The 19,173-nt window shown below is 38.9% G+C and overlaps 3 protein-coding genes across 6 annotated transcripts in view; 1 reads left to right on the top strand and 2 right to left on the bottom strand.

Annotated features, from left to right (window-relative positions):
* On the bottom strand, window positions 1-1,527 carry MED20 (Mediator complex subunit 20). Of its 3 annotated transcripts, XM_017617989.1 has the most exons (3): window positions 1,460-1,500; window positions 612-1,397; window positions 27-551 (listed from the first exon to the last, which is right to left on the bottom strand). In XM_017617989.1, the coding sequence occupies exon 2, from the start codon at window positions 1,380-1,382 to the stop codon at window positions 642-644; it is 741 nt and encodes a 246-aa protein (XP_017473478.1). In that variant the 5' UTR covers window positions 1,383-1,397; window positions 1,460-1,500; the 3' UTR covers window positions 27-551; window positions 612-641. The 3 variants fall into 3 exon arrangements, with proteins under 3 accessions (XP_017473476.1, XP_017473477.1, XP_017473478.1); XM_017617987.1 differs by having other exon boundaries at window positions 1-1,397; XM_017617988.1 differs by having other exon boundaries at window positions 26-1,385; window positions 1,461-1,527.
* A 3,838-nt stretch (window positions 1,528-5,365) lies between these two features.
* LOC108364340 (uncharacterized) lies at window positions 5,366-13,110 on the bottom strand. 2 transcript variants are annotated; one of them, XM_017617981.1, is made up of 4 exons: window positions 11,449-13,110; window positions 6,342-6,923; window positions 5,658-6,271; window positions 5,366-5,595 (listed from the first exon to the last, which is right to left on the bottom strand). In XM_017617981.1, exons 1-4 carry the CDS (start codon window positions 12,688-12,690, stop codon window positions 5,544-5,546), a joined length of 2,490 nt encoding a protein of 829 aa, XP_017473470.1. In that variant the 5' UTR covers window positions 12,691-13,110; the 3' UTR covers window positions 5,366-5,543. The 2 variants fall into 2 exon arrangements, with proteins under 2 accessions (XP_017473470.1, XP_017473471.1); XM_017617982.1 differs by lacking the exon at window positions 5,366-5,595 and having other exon boundaries at window positions 5,878-5,966; window positions 6,029-6,271.
* Window positions 13,111-15,566: 2,456 nt separating this feature from the next.
* The window catches only part of LOC108364342 (4-nitrophenylphosphatase), a 6,730-nt gene continuing 3,123 nt past the window's right edge, over window positions 15,567-19,173 (top strand). The window contains exons 1-2 of the mRNA XM_017617986.1: window positions 15,567-17,957; window positions 18,030-18,164. Of these exons, the coding sequence (XP_017473475.1) occupies window positions 17,694-17,957; window positions 18,030-18,164 (399 nt within the window). The 5' untranslated portion in view covers window positions 15,567-17,693. The remainder of the gene's footprint in view (window positions 17,958-18,029; window positions 18,165-19,173) is intronic.

Here is a 19,173-nt window from a genome sequence, read left to right as displayed (position 1 = left end):
TCATGGCAGAAATGAACTCGGAGGTTTGCGTTTGCCTGCCGAGGGGAGACCTCAGTTAAGAAAAAATTACCATAAAAAATTTAGGAGCTTTTCCACAAAATGAGAAAATTTTTTTAGTAGTAGGCATATTTTTTCTTCCCCGATTGTGATGCAATTTTTACAAACGTATTTTCATCAATAAATAAATAAAAACAAAATGTATTTCCAAAATAAAATCAAATTCGGGTTCCTCGCAAAGAAGATACCCTTGAGAGCCATGGAAAGGAAGTAAAACTGCGCTGAAAAAATGGGTCTTGCCTAAAAAAATAAATTTTACGTATGTAGGTATAAGACTCGATTAAATGACCCAACCTAGAAAAATAACTATCAACACTAAATTCGGCGTACCCGAATTGACTTTAGTAGGTAGGTCGTTGGGTTGTTAATTTTTTCAACAAGCACAACGTAATCAGCTACCATGTTGATCCGCATTGACTTAGCGAACTCCAAATACCTGCCACGATGTATCCGGCCACATTATTCATCTTTCGCTTCGACCAGTATTAAAGTGTCTAAAAGATTTGCTATTAATTTTTTTTAATAACTTAGCTTCATCATTTAAATAATAGTACTTAAAATAACGTCCACATTGCTAGCAAGCCTTACATCCGCATTCGTTGAGTGCCGCCCTGCATGCCAGCCCCTGCATTTTGTGCTGTCGATGCTCCGCCACCACTCGCCACAGGCAGCACATTTTGCTTGCGATAATTTGTAAAACTTTCCAAGTATTGATTAATCGTATCGATTGGTTCATATACATCGTTTTGTTTTTGATGTATCTGCTGTTGACCCATAGGATTCATTATTTGCTGTGAAAAATAGGCGGGATATTCTTTTGCAATTTGCATGCCTAGAAAGCCTTGCAGCATTTCACGTATCATTTCCCAGCAATAAGAAAGCACCACACACGGTCTATATTCGATTTCAATGAGTATGCCTTTGAAATTCTCCATCATTGTTACCGAACCCAGTTTTATAAGAAAATCACCGTATTCGAAGCGCGCACCTTTCGATTCGATTTTCGTTTGCTTCTTCGACGTGTACACTGTAGTCATTTTCAGCATCAACAAATCGAAGAGGTTGTCTGCTACTAGCGGAATTTGCTTGCCAGCGCCGTTGTCTAATATGGAAAACGTGGATGCTGGATATTCGGAATCGTGAAGCACATGCACGGTTTTGGCTGGGCCATGTGGTGGTGTGGAAATGTAAGTTTCGCAATCTACTAGGAAATGTCCGGTATGAACGGCGCCCAATGCCAGAAGGCGTTTCGTGAGGTAGTCGATTGCTTGTGCGCCAGTTTTCCCCTCTGGTATCTGATATGGCAGCAATACAGTGACACCCATTGCGAAAGACTTGAGGTGTTAATTGAAACAAAAATATAGTTGTTATTTATTGTTATGCTGTAAATCATTTTATTTACCTTTTGCAAATTCTTGGCCGGTCTGTTTGGATTTACAAATTTACATCAATAATAGTGATGTGCTGAATTGTCGGTACCCAATACTCGGTATCCAATACTTCCTTTTCGGTACCCAATACCGATTTTATACGTAATTGCAACTTGTTGACATACTTTACAACAGAATATCTGTCGAAAGAGTTACATCGACTTTATTTCGACTATGAATATGATTCACAATTAATACGATTAAGAAGATGTATTCCCAAAAGTTGAAGAGTTTGTACTAAGCAATGTGGAAACCACATATCAAAACACTCTCATCGCCGTCTTGATATTGCCGCAACAGTAAAATAACATTTTATCAGTTTCCACCTTCGTAGATCTAAAATTAGAAAAAATGCTTTGTCGAATGAAGGAAGTCTTTCAGGCCTACAAAAATAATATCGTCCGATTCATCTAAAAAAAAACACGCTTCTCTGCATTGTGGCGATGGAAAATGGAAATAAAGACCTCAATTAGCCCCTACACTTGCTTTTGATAGACTTGACTCCCCTAAACCGCTTTTATTGTTGGTCTACATGGGTTCTTATTGAAAGCCTAAACGTTTCGGTACCGAGTTTCGATCAAAACATCAAAGTATCGACTCATTACATCACTAATCAATTATCTTGCACGCTCCCAGCTGTTGTATAGAAACAGAACAGAACGGAACATAATGAAACACAGCTTGCGGCAAATGCCTAATAACGCATTTTTTTATAATTTTTTGACTAGCCTGATTCATTAGAAAATAAGAGTACAGGTCCACGACAAGCTTGTCAGGCGTTCCAGGCTTTTCTGGCTTTTAATAATAATAGATTGGCGCTTACACATATGTTAGTGTTTGGCCGAGCTTCTCCTCCGACTTGTGGCGTGCGCCTTGATTTGTCACACAAAGCGGAGGGACCTACAGTTTTACGCCTCCTCCGAACTGCGATTGTATTTTTATGAGAAGCTGTTTTTCATGGCAGAAATACACTCGGAGGTTTGCCATTGCCTGCCGAGGGACGACCGCTGTTAAGAAAAAACCTTTTTCTATACTTTTTTTGCGATGTTGCTTTGACCAGGGCTTGAACCCAGGTGCTGATGAGTGAAAGCGCGCACTGCTTACCACTACACCACAGCGGCCGAGCTCTTTTAAGCTTTCTATATATTTGGCATAGGCGCGTGCAGAGTAAAAAGTCTATGTGCCCTTCGCTGGTCTAAAGTCATCTGTGTCGTAGACCAGCGATGGGCAGAGAGAGCTTTTACTCTTCACTAGCCTATACAAAATATATAGAAAGCTTAAAAGAGCTTTGCCCGCGGGCAAGGCGGTACCCATCACCGTCGTAGACGTATGAAACCGACAGTTGAGTACATTAGACTGTGTTTATACACGGAAACTTTAGTCGACGCGATTTTTCACATTCCCTTTTGGTGTTGCTCGTTTCATTTACACACGGCGACTTCTTTGTATGCAATTGTTGTTGTCAGCTTTGAACCGCTAACTCCATTTACACAGACGAACGAGAGCACAAAGCGTGTTTGCCCGAGCACGAGCAACTCGGTGCCTCTCTACTTTCCTCGTCACGCTCTCTCCTACAAACGTCGAGTTGTCGCAACAAAATTCGCCGTGTGTAAATGAGGACTTATGTGATGTGATGTCCATGGAGAACGTATGGTGGAGAATGCAAAATACGCTAAGCATGAGTTGCCGCTTTGCACGAAAATTATTACACTTTTCACGTTTTGTAAGCACGACACAACAACAATACGGTGACAGGACAGGGTCTACGTAACCGGAACGACGCAGATCTATATCTGGCCTTGGACTGTAGTTGTTGTTTAAACAGCATACAAATCCCCCAAAGAGTTTTTGAGGAGTGTTGCTGTAGTGACAGTCCTTGACCAGATATGAATCTGGGTCGTTCCGGATAAGTAAACCCGACTGTCGTAGGAACGGCAATGGTTTGCCAAAGGTTATTTGATGTAGGTTTGGATCTCATCCATCAGTTCATTTAGATACCGGCTCAGGCTGAAATAGATGTCGGCTTAGATGCTGTAGACGGAAAAGCCGATATAGTCGACTGATATTTAAAAAGATTAATGTAAATGGCCAAGTGTTTGGCCGAGCTATGCCTACAATTTAGAGTGTACCGACAATTACATTTTTAGAGGTTGTTTCGAACCTTGGTGCCACCGAGTGGACCAGTAACACTTCGGCTGCGGATATTTACTTTTTACTGATATGTGCATAACTGTAAAATGTTTCGAGCTTGACAATGCTTGGAGACGAACCATCATACCCTGATTTTCTCGAATGGTGGATGACGAGAAGGACTGGCGCGATCCACAGACTATTTTGAGCCGTTCAGCCCAGATTCTCGGGAGAAACTCATATTCCTACCGGAACGACTCGGGTTTTACCCCGACTAAGGGCTGTTGTTTCGGCAATCTAACCCCGTTTAGGTCGGCTATTAGGCTATCATCTTTTGCCTGTATCCTTATTTTAGTAATGTACTTTTATTTCTAAAATATGGCCACCGTACCCATGCCGAGAGTAAATATGTTTACGCATCTAATGCAGCGTTTTTGCTGCATTTAAAATGCAGCATTTAGCACCTTCGAACATATGTTTTCGAAGAGCGTTCATGCTATAGCATTTAGCAAATGTACATTTACGCGAGTTCGAAATCGTATGCTTTTGACAAACAGCCGTGTTCCAGTCTCTTATTTAGATCCGTATATATTACCCTGCAAAAATCGCGACTACTCCATGCATGCATGTAAAGAGTACTCCCGAAGGACCAAGGAGTACTCCAAAATTAACCACAATTCATATAAAAAATATGGTCCAATTAACATTGCGATGTCCTAGGGCAGGACCATATACTCCATCCCTGCATTACATCAGAGTAGCACAAAACTACTCCAACATTTTAACAATGGCATTGTTGTTATATTTTTTCGTTTGTACACGCTTTTGTTCTTCACTTCTCATATGCTTTTTCGAAATTAATAAAACCCAAGACAAAAATTAAAAATTACATGTTGCCTCTGACGGCATTTGAACCCGAACATGCTGGGAGCTCACAACTAACAGCGAGCATTTCTACACGTTCAGCTACGGCCAGACATGCAAATGTGCTTTCAAATGCTCAACTTCAATCACATTTCGTTAAAACACGAGCAGTTATCGGGTAACAAACAATAAGCTGGCGCAGAGACACGAGTTGGTCCGCTACAGCATGACAGAGGAGCACTTTTGTGAGTACTCCAATATACCACAAATAGACTACATGGTCCAACGATTTTTGCAGGGTACGATCAATTCTCACGCAGAAGAAAATCTGCAAAAATCCTACTGAAAAGGAAAAAATAAAATTTAAACCAAAAATTCAATACAAAAACTTGAATTGTTATAACCATAACCAACCATTTGTTTGTGTATATATTCATTTGTCGGTGCTGTCAATTAAAATTTCCTCACTTAAATAGGAACCAAACCAAACAGAGTTGATCACAAATTGATCCAGATTTATATCAGCATCACATCGATGTTGAATTTGCTTAACTTTTCTTTATCCAAATATGTAATGTAAAATAAAAGAAATCTCGATCGGCGATCACTGAAACGCAGCTAGCAACTGTATACTCGAAAAAGCAATGTTGCCACTTTTTCTCTTTAAACCATGTTCGAATCGTGGAAATTTTGGAAGATCACAGGGTTGCTTTTAGCATTTAGATTCTTAATGCAAAAATGGAGTTGCATTTAGTTGCATTTAGGTTACGAATTTTGTATGGATAAATGTACATTTAGAGTAGCATTTAGAGCTAAATGCGCTAAATGTGCTTTTACGCGTAAGCAAAAACAGCCCATAAAATCATGTTAAAATATAATAAGTGGGTTTTTATGTTTATTATTACATCAAATACACACAAACATAAATACATACAGATATATGTAATGCTTAATTTGGAGTTAATTAATATACCTATATGGCATAAGTACATACATATGTATGTACGACTGTGTCTTATTTTGATCAACTGAACAACAAAAACAAAGAACATTTTATTGGCATCAATAAAAATCCGATAGTTTTGCCACACATCTACGCAGATATTTAAATATTCTGAAAGGAAATCTAATTTTGAGTGTCCACATACATTTGCTATCACTGCTTCTGTACTCTACTTGCTGTCTTTTATATCTTCGGCCGCCTTTTTGTTAAAAATTTGCGGTGTCTTGAAGCCACGGAAACTTTTGCGCAGTGAGTTGGTCACGCGCTTCTTGTAGCTCGTACTAGTGCTGGTCACTGAAATTTTGTCATCTGGCACAAACCGCCGATCCAGTCTACGCAAACTGCCTGCTGCCTCATCTGTTGAATTGCTTTCATCGGAATTGTTTTTCAAAAATTTTCTATTGAAATGTAATTGTGGTGTACCCCATTTCTTTGCTATGAAAGCTTCAAATTCCGGATCACTTTCGGAGCCGCTTTCATTACTGGAAAATTTTCCATTGTAAATGTTTTTAACTTTGACCTGCTCACCTTCAGTCTCACTCACGCCTTCCGTCGCTGGTGCGCCACCACTGCGCGGTGTGGCAGCGGTCGAGTTGTCCGCATAGGGTATATCGTCCAGTTTGCGCGTAACAATCACCTCTGCAGGCACACTCTTCAGATTGACACCTTCGATTTGTGTCTGCTGGAAGTCTGTTGGATGTACGCCAGAGTTGGGGCTGTTACGCTGCGAGCTTCTCACTTTACGTGGCGTTTTTATTTCCACAATGCGAACGCGGTAATGTAGTAACTGGAGTCGAATAAAAGAGGGTATTTTGGATTAGGTTTGAAAAACGATAATATTTTTAACGATTGCTCACCCTATCTTCATCGATGAATTTCGCCAGATCTGTTAGTGGCATACTAATGCAGGTGCCCTCCGCCAAGATGTCATTATCATATTCACTATGCACTGGATACTTCTGTGTTATGGCAATGGCTTCATTTTCCCGATGCACAATAGTCACCTCGAAAGCATAGTTGTGTTTCTTCTCCTTCACAGTCGATGTGCAGGCCATAGTGAAAAGAATGCGTTCCTTGTCGTAGACTTCATAGAAATTAAACATCTCATCGAAGACAATGAAAACATAATATCCAGTCAATGGCTTCTGCTTTACGCCCATATTCCAAATCATATCCGTGATCTCTGTGTGGAATACCTTGTCGGCATGTTCGTTCTCCAAATGCTCCTTCCAGTGAGCCTCTCGCCCATTCCACTCACAATCGCCCCATACACGACCCATAAAGCATTTCATTGGCTTGTAGATGCATTGCTTCTCGTGCCAGCTCAAAAGTTCAATTTGTAAGCGTACAGTACAACCTCCGGAGGCATTCGAGCAGCGGAAATGCGCCTTGGAGCATAGCGCTTCCACGGTGAGAGAGCGTATGTTGGTGAAGGGTTCCTGCAGGACGAAGAGGAAACGTTAACTTTACATTAAACTTCGTTTTTAGTTTTTCTCTCAGGATGTTTCTTGAAAGGACTTTGAAATTTGAATGGATAAAAAAATTATTTAGAATAACAATATGGCTAACAAATGAATGAGAAAGTTCTGTAGAATTTGAAACCAACCATTTTTTTGTGAACAAGTACCGATAGTTATAGAAAATGCCCTTTTAAAATTTTATTGTTAAATATCCTTGAAAGTTTCCAATATTGGTTTTTGAAAAAAAATATACATACATATTTATGTACACTGGCACATCCTCGAATTTCAACCTTCTAGCTTTATTAGTTGAAAACAAATAAAAAAATGAATTATACGGTTATTTTTAATACCCATTCGTTTTTGTGAACCATAAAAGTTTGAATATCATAAATCTACAGAATTTTCTGTCATTCGGTACCCATATTGTTATTTTACTAATGGCCGTTTTTTTAAGTAAGTTTTAAAATTTATCTGCCTTTTACAGCCAATTTCACGAAAGAAAATTTAATGACAAATTTAAATTCGCAGGGAAGTAAAAAATCATTTTTCATTTAAATTGCGGGTGAAACCGGGCTCAAGGCGAATTTATACAAGGTGGTGTTAACAGAACAAAAACAAAAATTATAGAAACAAACTATACGCTCCTTGACAATTAGTACAAAGCCAAATTACAACAAACACATGATTTTGACAAAAGGTACAAATTCGCCGTGCAATCAGCGGATCCAATAACACCACCTTGTATAGATTCGCCTTGACCGGGCTGTTAAACACAAAATTTGTTCTGAAAGAAGTAATTTTTAAGCAAAAACAAAATCGACATCAATTCTCACAAAAAAATTTAAGACTACCGTTAATTTCTTTATGATCCAATAAAAATCAGTTAACGTGGTCCAAAGTTATGCGATAAAATACATAAAAAGAATATATTCCGACGAATTGATAACTTTCTCCTTTTTCTGAAGTCCGTTAAAAATGGACAGAGACATTTTAAAACCAATTTACATGAGAAAACGGCACTAAATTGCACTGATTTTTTAAATAATTTGTTGAAATAATTTGAACGTTGAAATTGCTAAGACTTTTTAAAAAAATCCTGACGGCATAAAGGAAAACTAGAAACGATATTTTGTTTATATTTGGGCCCTAGTTTCGTGATTATATTGATTTTTTCGTGTACGTATTTTTAAATTTTTTGGATTTTGTCGCACGGTTTCAATTAAAAAGTATTTATTAGGTAAATGTTCAAGTGTCCATTTTGATGTCAGAGATAATGTGTTTCTATAGAATCAAATAAAAACTTCGACCTTGAACACATTTCTCTTTCGTTGTAGTTATACATAATAGATAAATTAAAAATAAAATATATATATACATACATACATACGTACCTATATATTCGAAAATTGATTAAGTCTGAAAGTGGACACTACATTTAAAAAAAAATTGCATTATTGTGTGCGAAGATTAGATTGTAGTTATAAACATCCATACATATAAACTACATACATATGTACATATGTTTGTATATATGTACATATCGAACCCTAACAGTTGAAAAAATATAAGCGACTTTTTTCACATTTTTTTTTATTTTGATGCAGAAATGTTCCTAGAGCATCTAGATGCTATTCTGCAGCAGACCAATCACAGTCATAGTCTTACGTCCTCTCTGAAGAGAATTAGAGACGGGCATATTAGGAATAGTTTCCTTAATGGAAACGCTTTTTGCATACCAATATGCCAGTAAATCTACTATCCATACTCTTCAGAGTCTCACAAGGAAAATTGAGAAGTCTTTGGAGAACGAAGAGGTGGCGGTGGGATGTTTCTTGGACGTGGCGGGCGCTTCCGATAACATGGAACACTCTCTAATAGACATGCCGCTGGATAGCAAACGTCCTTAAAACCCGAAACCATTCCATCAACTCTATTTAGGATAGCAAAGAGTCAGATTTTTAGCTACGAATGGTTGCCCGCAGGGGGAGTGATCTGCCCTCTGCTATTGTCCAACGTAGTAGAAGAACTAGTGAAAATAGGTTCGACGTTGAGGGCTTTGCGGGCAGCAAGAATCAGAAAGTAGATTCGAAGACGCTATCTCCAACCTCCTACAGAATGCTCTGAGCATTGCCGACAAATGGTGCAGTAATAATGAGTTAAACAAAAACCTCAAAAAGACTAGTATAGTCATTTTCACCAGGAAAAGGGACAAATTACTAGAACCATTTCTTCACGGAGAAAGGATACACTTCTCCAAAGAGCTCAAATACTTTGGAGTTATCCTTGATGACAAGTTCTTATGGAATCCTAACCTAGACAAAACTATTCAAAACACCAAGGCCTCTTTCTTGACCCGCCTGAAACTAATGGCGGAACTGGGGCATCAGACCTAAACTGGCAAGGTGTTTGTATGATACCACCTCCAAACCGATTCTAGCTTATGCTCCATCCGTCTGGTGGAAGAATGCAGAAATGAAGACCACGCTGGTCAAGCTCAGAAAACTACAACTAGTTACTAGCGCACCAAACGCGGCACTCGAGCGCTTTTTGACATTCCTCTTCTACATCTTGTAATCAAGAAAGTGGCTCCACTGTTCACAGCAAAGCTCATCTCATGGAACAAAAATATGGGCTGCGCATTAGCTTTGTTGACCTGTGCCTTCTGGGATTTAACTTTACACAAAACTTTAAGGTATTTTTCCTCGACAGGAACAACGGACGCTCCTCGCTCTTAGAGCGCACGAGGTCCCCTCAAATCTGGTGTGGGAATGCCTTCAAATTTTAATACTTATCGCCTCCACGAACCGAGTATACCTCATATGGGTGCCAGGACACAGTGAAGTCCTGGGGAAAGAAGTGGCAGATATTTTCACCAGAAATGGGCTACATAGCGATTCATAGGCCTAGGACCCTTTACCAGTCTGCCGTGGAGCTCCACTAGGAGAAACTATGTATATCTGGATGAAGAGGCCAATAATACTGGACAACTGCGGAAGGTAACAGTTAGAGCTACATCCTTCATTCCGGATATTTCAACAAGGGGAACCGAAGAACTCCTTCACATCAGTAGGCATGAAGAACAGGAGCACTTTTTGTGCCACTGTGAAGCCCTCACTAGAACCAGACTTCCCTTTCTAGGAGCACACGACCTAAAAGGCATTCAGCCAAAGGATCTCGCGAGTGCTCTTAGCAATACGTGGATTAGAACGTTTCGGTAGTGGCAACTAGTAGACCTTATCCTTTCTCTAAATCTAATCTATTTTAAATGTCAATAACTTTGCGAAAAATATAGAATTTAATGGGATAACAATGGAATCTATTTTTTTCGAATAAAAAAGTAGCCAATTATGCGCAACTTAACGCCAAGAGTTCAATCAATAAATATTGAAAATAGTAATTAATACTTGAGTTTTATTTTTTTGATCATAGGAAATTATTATTGCTTCATTTTTATTTTTTCGGTTAAAGTTAATGATTATTTTATGATTTTTATTTTTTCGCATAAAGACAAAAATTATTATTTAGTCTCGATTCTTCACTCAAGAATAGTGATCATTCAAAAAGTTCAAAAGCATTACCAGCGTGATTTCCGACGTATACTTTTCAGAGGTAGCAACACCCTAATAAAAAGAACAAGTCCCAAAATTTCCAGGTCAAAATTTCAGTTGGTTGCGACTGTTTGGCCTTTTAAATTTTATAAATAATCATTATTTTTAAATGGAAAAATAAAACTTAATAATAATTATTATCTCTGAGCGAAAAAATAAAAACTTAAAAACTAATCATTATTTGTGATCGAAAAATATAAAAATCAAATAATAATTATTTCCGTTGAGCGAAAAAATAAAATTCAATAATAATTATTATTTTTAAACGAAAAAAGTAAAAATTATAAAATAATGATTAAATGCTGATTTAAATTATTTTACTTATAATGATTACCGTCCCCGTTTTTTTTTTTTGAAAGTAATAAATAGAGTATGTACACAACGGGTAACAGGGTAGTGCGTTTTTTTTTTAATGATGTTTCTTCGCTCTACAGTAAAATTTTACTAAAAGGAGTTAGTAGCTTTTAAATTCCAAATTTCTCTGAGCCATAAAAATGACCAAAGTCTTCATTCATTCTATTTCTGACTTGTTAAGATACCTGACTTCATCTATGCCATATGCAGGTACATATGTACGTATGTATGTCCATTTTAATCACAAATGAAGAAAATCACAGAAACTTTGATAATACGGTAAGCACTGACGTCAAACTACTAATAAATACGATAGCTGCATTCACTTAAATTACTTTTATAAAATATATATTGACAAGCAAATTAGTTATCGTCAAAGGCAAAAAAATAGATAATAACAAAAAAAAAAAGAAAAAAAAAATGAATAAGATGGGTTAGAAACAGTAAGTTTGAGGGCTACTTGCTTGGTAGTCTAGTATTTTTATAAGATTTTGCTATGTAGTAAGCACCATCAACTACACTTATACATACATACATACCTTACACAGCGGACAGAGTAAGAGTACCCTTGTGCACTGCTGACATATGCTGTGTCCAGTCTTGCAGAGTAAAATTGGCGTCTTCATCGGATATGCGCAACCGGGACATTTAAGTTCCTCAATCAGACGTTCGTAGTGATTGACCGAAATCTGTTTGGGCGCTTCCGGCGACAGCGAAACCGGTCGCTCCACTACTCGACGCAACGTTGGCACTGTATCCTCTCTCAGCTGTACGGTCGCCACTTTGATCGGTTCGGGCAGCAAAGCGCTGGTAATCAAAGTAGGTGCCAAAGTGATTTTTGGCGACGAGTCGCCTGAACGGGCTATTGGTGTTGTCGGTGTTAGGGTGCCCGATGGTGTGGGTGTAGCGATTGGTGCAAGCGGCCGACCGCTAGCGATTGCTGTTGCAGTTCCTGTACCCGGCGGCGCTGTTGGTGTAGAAGGCGTTGAAGGCACCGATGTGGCAGAGTACGATCTCTGATCGCCAATACCAATGCTGCGTGTACGGCTCAGCATAGGCGGTTTGGGTGGCGGTGAACCGGGCGTACGCGGTAGTGTAGCGTATTTAGCAGCCGGAAATGTAGTAGCTGTTGTCTTTGAAAGCCCATTGACATTGATTTCACTAAGGCCGCCCACCTTTTTGCCATCAACATGCTTCTCCTGCTCTTCGCGTGTATGTGTACGGCTTTCGCTGACAACCGTTTCGGCGCCATTAATCGACTGAGTTTTGGTTTCAGTTTCGGTTTTTTCATCGATCGTATACTCGCTGATTGTGTTGTTGAGGAAGAGCCGCCGTTTCTCATTGATCTTCTCGATATTCTTTATATGACCGATTATTTTCAGATCCTCGCTGTAATCGTTGCACAAATTGTTTCGGGTAGCATTGGTGGCGGTGGTGGTGGTGGTGGGGGTGGTGTTGCTGGCTGATAGTGGTTGTGTAGTTGACGATTCCGCTTTTTTGCTGGTGCTAGCAACTGGACTGTGCGGACTACCGTTTGGTCCGTTGGTGTCCGCTGCCTTTTTCGCCTCACCGGTTTTCGTTGGCTTGGTGTCTTCTGTGTTCTCTGCCTTGGGTATGTTGTGGTCACTGCTGCGATTGATGATTACTTTGGTGTTGTTGCTGCTGCTGGAAGTACTGGTGGTATTAGTGAAACTTGAAGTAGACACTACACTCGCCAAAGCTTTGGCCTCGCTGGCGTTAAGATCGCCGGTAATTAGCACACGTTCGTGAAAAACATTCATTTTTGTTTTTAAATATTTTTTTTTTAGTTCTTAGAATTACATACAACTACAAATTTACTTGAATGCTGTTTTATTCTTCAAATTTTGATTTACGGTAATTACGAATAATTTGGATATAAATACCGCACTCCTACTGCTCTGTTGGCAAAGTGAATTTTAAATTGTCGCTTCGATTAAGTTTTCTGCTACAAATTTAAGTTGAAACCAGCACAATCGAACATTTTTTCTTACTTTTTAATATTCTTTATCTCTGAGGTATCTTATCAAATGCGGGTTGGGAACATAGTTACCGGCAAGACAACTCCCCACCACAATCTCCGATACCAACACACCGAGGTTGGAGAGTGTCAACGGCAGGCAATCAATATCAATTTGAGTAAACATCAATGATATTAACTAGAATGAGCTCCAAGTGCATTGTAGCTGCTCGAACATACCGATAAGAATACCTTATACTCCCTCGGAGAGGATAGCGACAAAAAAGCTTTAAAGCCTATAAACTAACGGCCGCCGACAACCGGTAGACAATGTGGCATGATGAAGAGCTATTCAATGTCAAAAAGCTTTATCACCACGCTGAAGTGTTAAATAAACGTGCAAACAATATTGTGTAACTTATGCTGAAAAATTCGAAAAGCTATGGAATGATTTATGTGGTACGCCAATTTGATCGGGAAATTCTTACATAAGTAAATTTATGTAAACCGGTGATGGGCACTGCCTTGCCCGCGGGCAAAACTCTTTTAAGCTTTCTATACATTTTTCATAGGCGCATGCAGAGTAAAAGCTCTCTCTGCTCTTTGCTTATGTAAACTAATCTAAAATGAATTAGTCACAACAGCTTTAACACTAGGGGTATTCTCTGAGTCTTGCAAAGCCCTTGCATGGTGCACAGATTGCACGGATTGCACGGTAAAAACCGGTTTTCGTATGGGACAGCTTTGCAAACCATGCAATCCGTGCACCGTGCAAGGGCTTTGCAAGACTCAGAGAATACCCCTAATATTTTCCTAAAGCGAAGGGGATTTTATGCTTTGTGATGATAAAGGGTGTTAGTATACAGAACTACTATTGGGTAAATAAGAACTTCTTCCCACTAGAACTTGAAGGGGGGAACTCCCCATGTGAGGAATAAAAGAGTCCCCCCTGTGTTCTGATTTCTGAGCAATAAGCGAGATTTGTCGATTTTGTACTCCTATTACTATTACTAGCTTAGGAACAAACAGCGATGTCTCCCAAATCGAGAAATCCAAGAGTATTCCCATGAACCAAAAATACAAGATCACCTAATCAAAGAAGCAAGAAAAAAGTATATTTCTGAGTGTTTTTGACATCTGCCTAAGAATGAAAACAAACAAAGAAAACGAAAAAGGCGCGGTGATTGAGTGCGATTAAATTGGTATTTATTATAAAATATACAAAGTGAAACTTGATGACAATTAGCAAAAAAAGTTCATAAAATATGGTTTTCATGATTTAAAGTGTTTTACAATCGCATATCATTACCACGGGTCGATTTTTCAATGCCAACGTTCTACCACAAACGTGCACCCACTTTTCACGCAAATTTACGCCTTTTGGCAAACCAAACATACGCACAAACTTGTTTCGATCACACAGCACTTTATTTTATATCATAAATATGTAATAAACCAAAATTTATAATTAAAATCGCTGCAGAAAACACATTCAACCGCTAAAAAATCACTACGAAGAGGTAGAAGACGGTGTAAACAAAACCGAAAAACGTCAAAAACGCTACGAAAACTTTTTTCTGAAAATCGATTACAAATACAACGATGGCTGATTAGGTGATCTGTAGTCGTTGGTTCATGAGAGTATTCCTTTAAATGGACTGGGGAGGTACATACATACGTAGTATAGCAGCTCGCTAAAGAGAAAATTTGTCTTATTGAAAAAATAAAAGCAGGTCGCAAACAATTAAATGGGAAAGCCAAAGTTAAATCCGTCGGTATGTACATATGACAACCTTTTTTAAACTTATAAATGTCAGTACTTAAGATGTCTAAGTTCTTATCTTGTCCCGTCGAGAACTTTTACTGGGTATCGGAAGGAAAGAGTCACCTTTACCATTAAAGGCTGGTAAATGCCTTGCAATATTAGTTTTTGTTCCGTTGGGTATTAAAGGAATCGCCTAAAGACACCCAAGTCTGAATTAGCTGCTAAGAGAATTCCTGGCTGACATCGGCCGGAAGTTTAACCAACTTGAAGCATTTGGTCAGAGTAGCTGGAGTTAGACCTAAGAGGGCAATTTTTTAATGAAAAAATGGCATCGGTGTCCAAGTCGACAACCATAATAGGACCGAATATTTTTATAAGAAATTTACCAGGCCGAGTGGCCCTAGACTGGAACTTACAGTTCCCTTGAGGACTTTCGCAAGCATCTTCCAACCGGAAGTCTATGCAATCAGTCTATGCGCAGAGATTAACCTTCGTTGAGATTACCGAAGTGGGAGGATACTTATTCCAAGCGATAGTCAGGCGGAACTTATGGCTATCTCATCCTTCGAGGTCAAATCCTCTTTGGCCTTGGAGTGCATCGAGAAGCTTAATGCCCTTGCTGAGCACAATACAATCCAGCTAAATATGGGTACCAGGGCACATGGTTGTCGAAGGAAATGAAGAGGCCGAACAACCGCTGGACCGGACCTCTACCATGCGAGGGGTCTCAGTACGATAAAGGAGCCGCTCAGGAAGGAAAACAACAAACTGAGGGAACTGCATTGGCGAAACATCACGAGACTTCGTCAAGTCAAGAGCTTATTAGGGGTACATACATACATTACCTGCCTCCGGCATCCATTCTAAAATTCATAGTCTCTGGGGCTGGATTCAGTGTTGTGATAAGTTCGTCGCAGTGCTTACCCTACTCATCTTATAGTGGTGCTAATGACAGTGAATAAAGAGTTTATGGATTTATGAAAAATAAACCACACATCGTCAAATATGATTACTTCACGCTAAGCAAAACAAATACTAAAGATTATTATGAAGAGCATTTTGTTACATTTGAAAAGTGCTTAGTAGCAGTATCTACTGATAATAGGGATGCTCATTTTAGTAGCGCAATATCGAAACACCGACTTTTTTGCAATATCAAAACGAAATTGAGCAAATGTGAATTAGCCGGTAAGAAAACCTTCTGTACACTGAAAAGTGAGATAAATAAATAAATAATGATACATCCAGTGACGCCCCTACTGATATCCCTGACGGTATACTTATTGATATATCGCACTTCAATCGTACCCCTAATGGTATTTATAATGGCACTCCCACTGGCGTCCCGGATGATACCCTTACTGGTATCTCGAGTGCCCATTCAAGAGGATGACTGCTTGTCTTCATTACATGCCAGCAAACCCCCAAACCTTTTTTCTGTAGACAAATAACTAACTAAAGATAAAGTTTAAATTTTATGCCATTTAATGTAGAGTGGAAGACCGAAATAATGTTTTGACCAAGATTTTTGTGGATGTACAATCGCTTTTTCAGTATGTTGACGGACAATTATGTAATACGTGAATTTCGGTCTCGAAAATCGTTGAAACGTTTACATCTCTAGCTTGCAAACGCTATGCAGGGACTAGATAGTTTCTACACTCTACAACAAAATATTAACTTCTCGGGACTCGCACGTAATACAAAGACACACACTTGCAAATGCATGGCAGCTAAAGGAGAAGGCCCACTTCAAGCAGCCGTTCGAGCGTTCACCACAAATAAATTACGAGCTAAATGAATCATTTTCTATCTTACGCTTCTAAAAAGCTCTCGAAGAGCGGGTCTGGAGGAATGTAGTCCCACATATGATCGCAGGAAACTTTTTCTGATCTGCATGTATCAAAAACTGTTATAATATTTTTTAAATTCGGTTGGATGATTAATTTAATTTGTGGTTATAAAAAACGCCGCATGACGCCGCTTTTAAGGGAGGCAGGCTTAGCAAGATATTTTATATATGTAGATAAGTTCGATCCGATCTTTTTTGGTCCACTCTGTGATGAATTTTGTGTAAAAATCTTGTGTCCTTAACAAAAATTTGGATTACATCTCTATTAAAGAATTCGATGGAAATATTATCGTCTGTACAACCAGGTTTCGCCAAGGGTTTATTTTTAACGAAAAAAGTCGCATTCTATATTTTACTCAACCCTTAATGTTCTATTATAGGGTATTCCAAGAAGAAAAGGGTAAAGTGGGATGAAGTGACCGCCTGGGAAAATTCAAGGCGGCTCTAGCTGGCTCAAGAAAGATTCTCTAACAGTCTATGTGTGACCGGAAACATTTTGTGATCTCAGTTGACTTTCTTCCAGGCACATAAATACTGAGTACCTTGAGAATATTCTGTGGGATGGTTTGGCTTTGGTCAATCAAAGATTCGTGCATTTAAATGTTCTTCTAGTACTTATTAGAGTATCTGAAGGCATCTTAAAGCATAAACAGACGGCAGCGTTCATCCGGATCAACTCGGGAATTAACTGTAGTTGATCTGGATTAAGTCCGAGATAAACGCTGTCGTCTGTTTAAGCTTTTAGGTGTAAAAGACTATTGACTCTTTTAAGGTACACAAAAGCTCTTTAAGCACGCAGTCTCACCTCTCTCTGCTATACCTAATTCTTTAAATAACTAACTAGTCTTAAGTTCACAGACATAAGAACCCTTAAGCTTTGGAGAAAAATTAAAACACTAATTTAAAAAAAATTTAAATTGCTAATTTCAGATGCTTGGAAGTTTAACAGTTACACGATAAAGTGAAATATATCTTTACTTTGTACGTATCAAACTATTTTACTTTGTAGAACAGTGTTTTTCGGTGCATTGCTAATTGTTTAGAGTGTAAATAGGTTTTTCAAAGCAATGTGCGCTCTTAATCAGATATAAACATATATATATATGTGTGAATGTATTGCATGGAAAATATTTAGTTTGCGGCGTTTTGCCTAAAATGCGCTGGAGTAGTGATTCGCCGACCAGCAACGATGGCAGCAGCACAGAAAGCGCGTCATATTTTAAAACTTTCTACACAGGAGCAAAAGGCTTTTGTCGACTCTTTTGATGTGGTGATGTGTGATTGTGATGGCGTGATGTGGATGATCACTACACCACTACCTGGAACTGGTGACGCCGTGAATTCACTAAAGGCGGACGGTAAGCAGGTGCTGTTCGTGACAAATAATAGCATGCGATCGGATGAGGAATATGTAAACAAATTTACTGATATCGGCGTAAAGGATTTTCAAAAGGTTATACTGAATTCGAAAATGGTTGTATTTTTGTGTAAAAGTCATATTAAATTCTGTATTTATACATCCTAGGATGATCTTATACAACCAGCCAAGTCTATGTTATACTATTTGAAAAAGTACAACATCAAGCAGCCGGTATTTTCATTGTGCAGCGACCCCGCCAATGAAATAATTCGAAATGGGGGCATAGAAGTGATCACACTGGTACGTACATACATATAAACAATCGTAATAATCCTATACACGTATGTATATATTTATATGTAAGCAGATAGATACATACCTGTGTCTATATAATAATAATAGTTAATACATATAACAGATTTGAGCTTCTCCTCTGGTTTGTGGCGTGTGCCTCGATGTTGTCATACAAAGGGGAGGGACCTACAAATTTACGCCGATGCCGAACGGCGATTGTATTTTTAAGCGAAGATGTTTTTCATGGCAGAAACCCATTCGGGGGTTTGCCATTCCCTGCCTAAGATGGATCGTTATTAGAAAAAAATGCTTATCTTTTTTTATGTTAGTTGGAAACTGGACTCGATCCCAGACCCTGAGAAATGGTAGTGCGCACTTCTAACTACTACAGCACAGCGATCATACAGCGGCCGCTTATGTAATTCTACATCGTGCAATGCTGAGTTATGCAGCACTATTGGAAAATATTCACCAGCATCTTAGCTGAAGTGTTCGCAACCCTTAAGACTGGAGTTAGTCAGCCTCATTGCGAGAGTCGTGTCGAATGCAAGTCGATTTTCGAGAGTCGAATCGTATCGAAAATTTCATATCATTGCCTAAAATTTCGACTCGACTAGTGTATTAAAACGGAAAAACATGGCAGCACTGCATAGTTGTCGAGTCTTACAATATAGTCTAATTTAAGACTTACGCAATAAGGCTGAATGTTTCCTTTTTGGTTGTTGTTGTTTCCGACAGGGTGGGTGTATGATGTATTATGGAACGAATTTCCGTCATCCCTTGTCAAATTTGGTTTGGAGACAAACCGGTTTCGGCGTTGTGCCATCTTCAGTGTCATTTTTCGTTCTGCATAATTTTTGTTGGTTGCTCGTATTTATACTCCTTGTTAACTACCTCTTTCTTTTGTTAGGTACGTCTTTTTAGTTTTGCAGTGTTTGCGGTACTCAATAGGTAGATGAATTGTTTTGGCTCGTTTTTGACGGCAGGTAGAAGTCCGTGATTTTTACCCCCTTTG

The sequence above is a fragment of the Rhagoletis zephyria genome, unplaced genomic scaffold, assembly GCF_001687245.7.
Source record: "Rhagoletis zephyria isolate East Lansing unplaced genomic scaffold, Rhagoletis_zephyria_1.1 Rzeph_scaffold_01540, whole genome shotgun sequence".
Taxonomy (NCBI): domain Eukaryota; kingdom Metazoa; phylum Arthropoda; class Insecta; order Diptera; family Tephritidae; genus Rhagoletis; species Rhagoletis zephyria.
The sequence above is the reverse complement of the archived record's forward strand: the minus strand, read 5'-3'. Positions and strand labels throughout refer to the sequence as shown.

Coding starts and splice junctions, on each gene's coding strand:
- LOC108364340 (XM_017617981.1), bottom strand. CDS start 12,690: ATGAATGTTTTTCACGAACGTGTGCTAATTACCGGCGATCTTAACGCC. Junction 6,924..11,448: donor TACTCTGTCCGCTGTGTAAG/GTATGTATGTAT, acceptor TTCGTCCTGCAG/GAACCCTTCACCAACATACG. Junction 5,596..5,657: donor GAAGATATAAAAGACAGCAA/GTAGAGTACAGA, acceptor ATTTCCTTTCAG/AATATTTAAATATCTGCGTA.
- MED20 (XM_017617988.1), bottom strand. CDS start 1,382: ATGGGTGTCACTGTATTGCTGCCATATCAGATACCAGAGGGGAAAACT.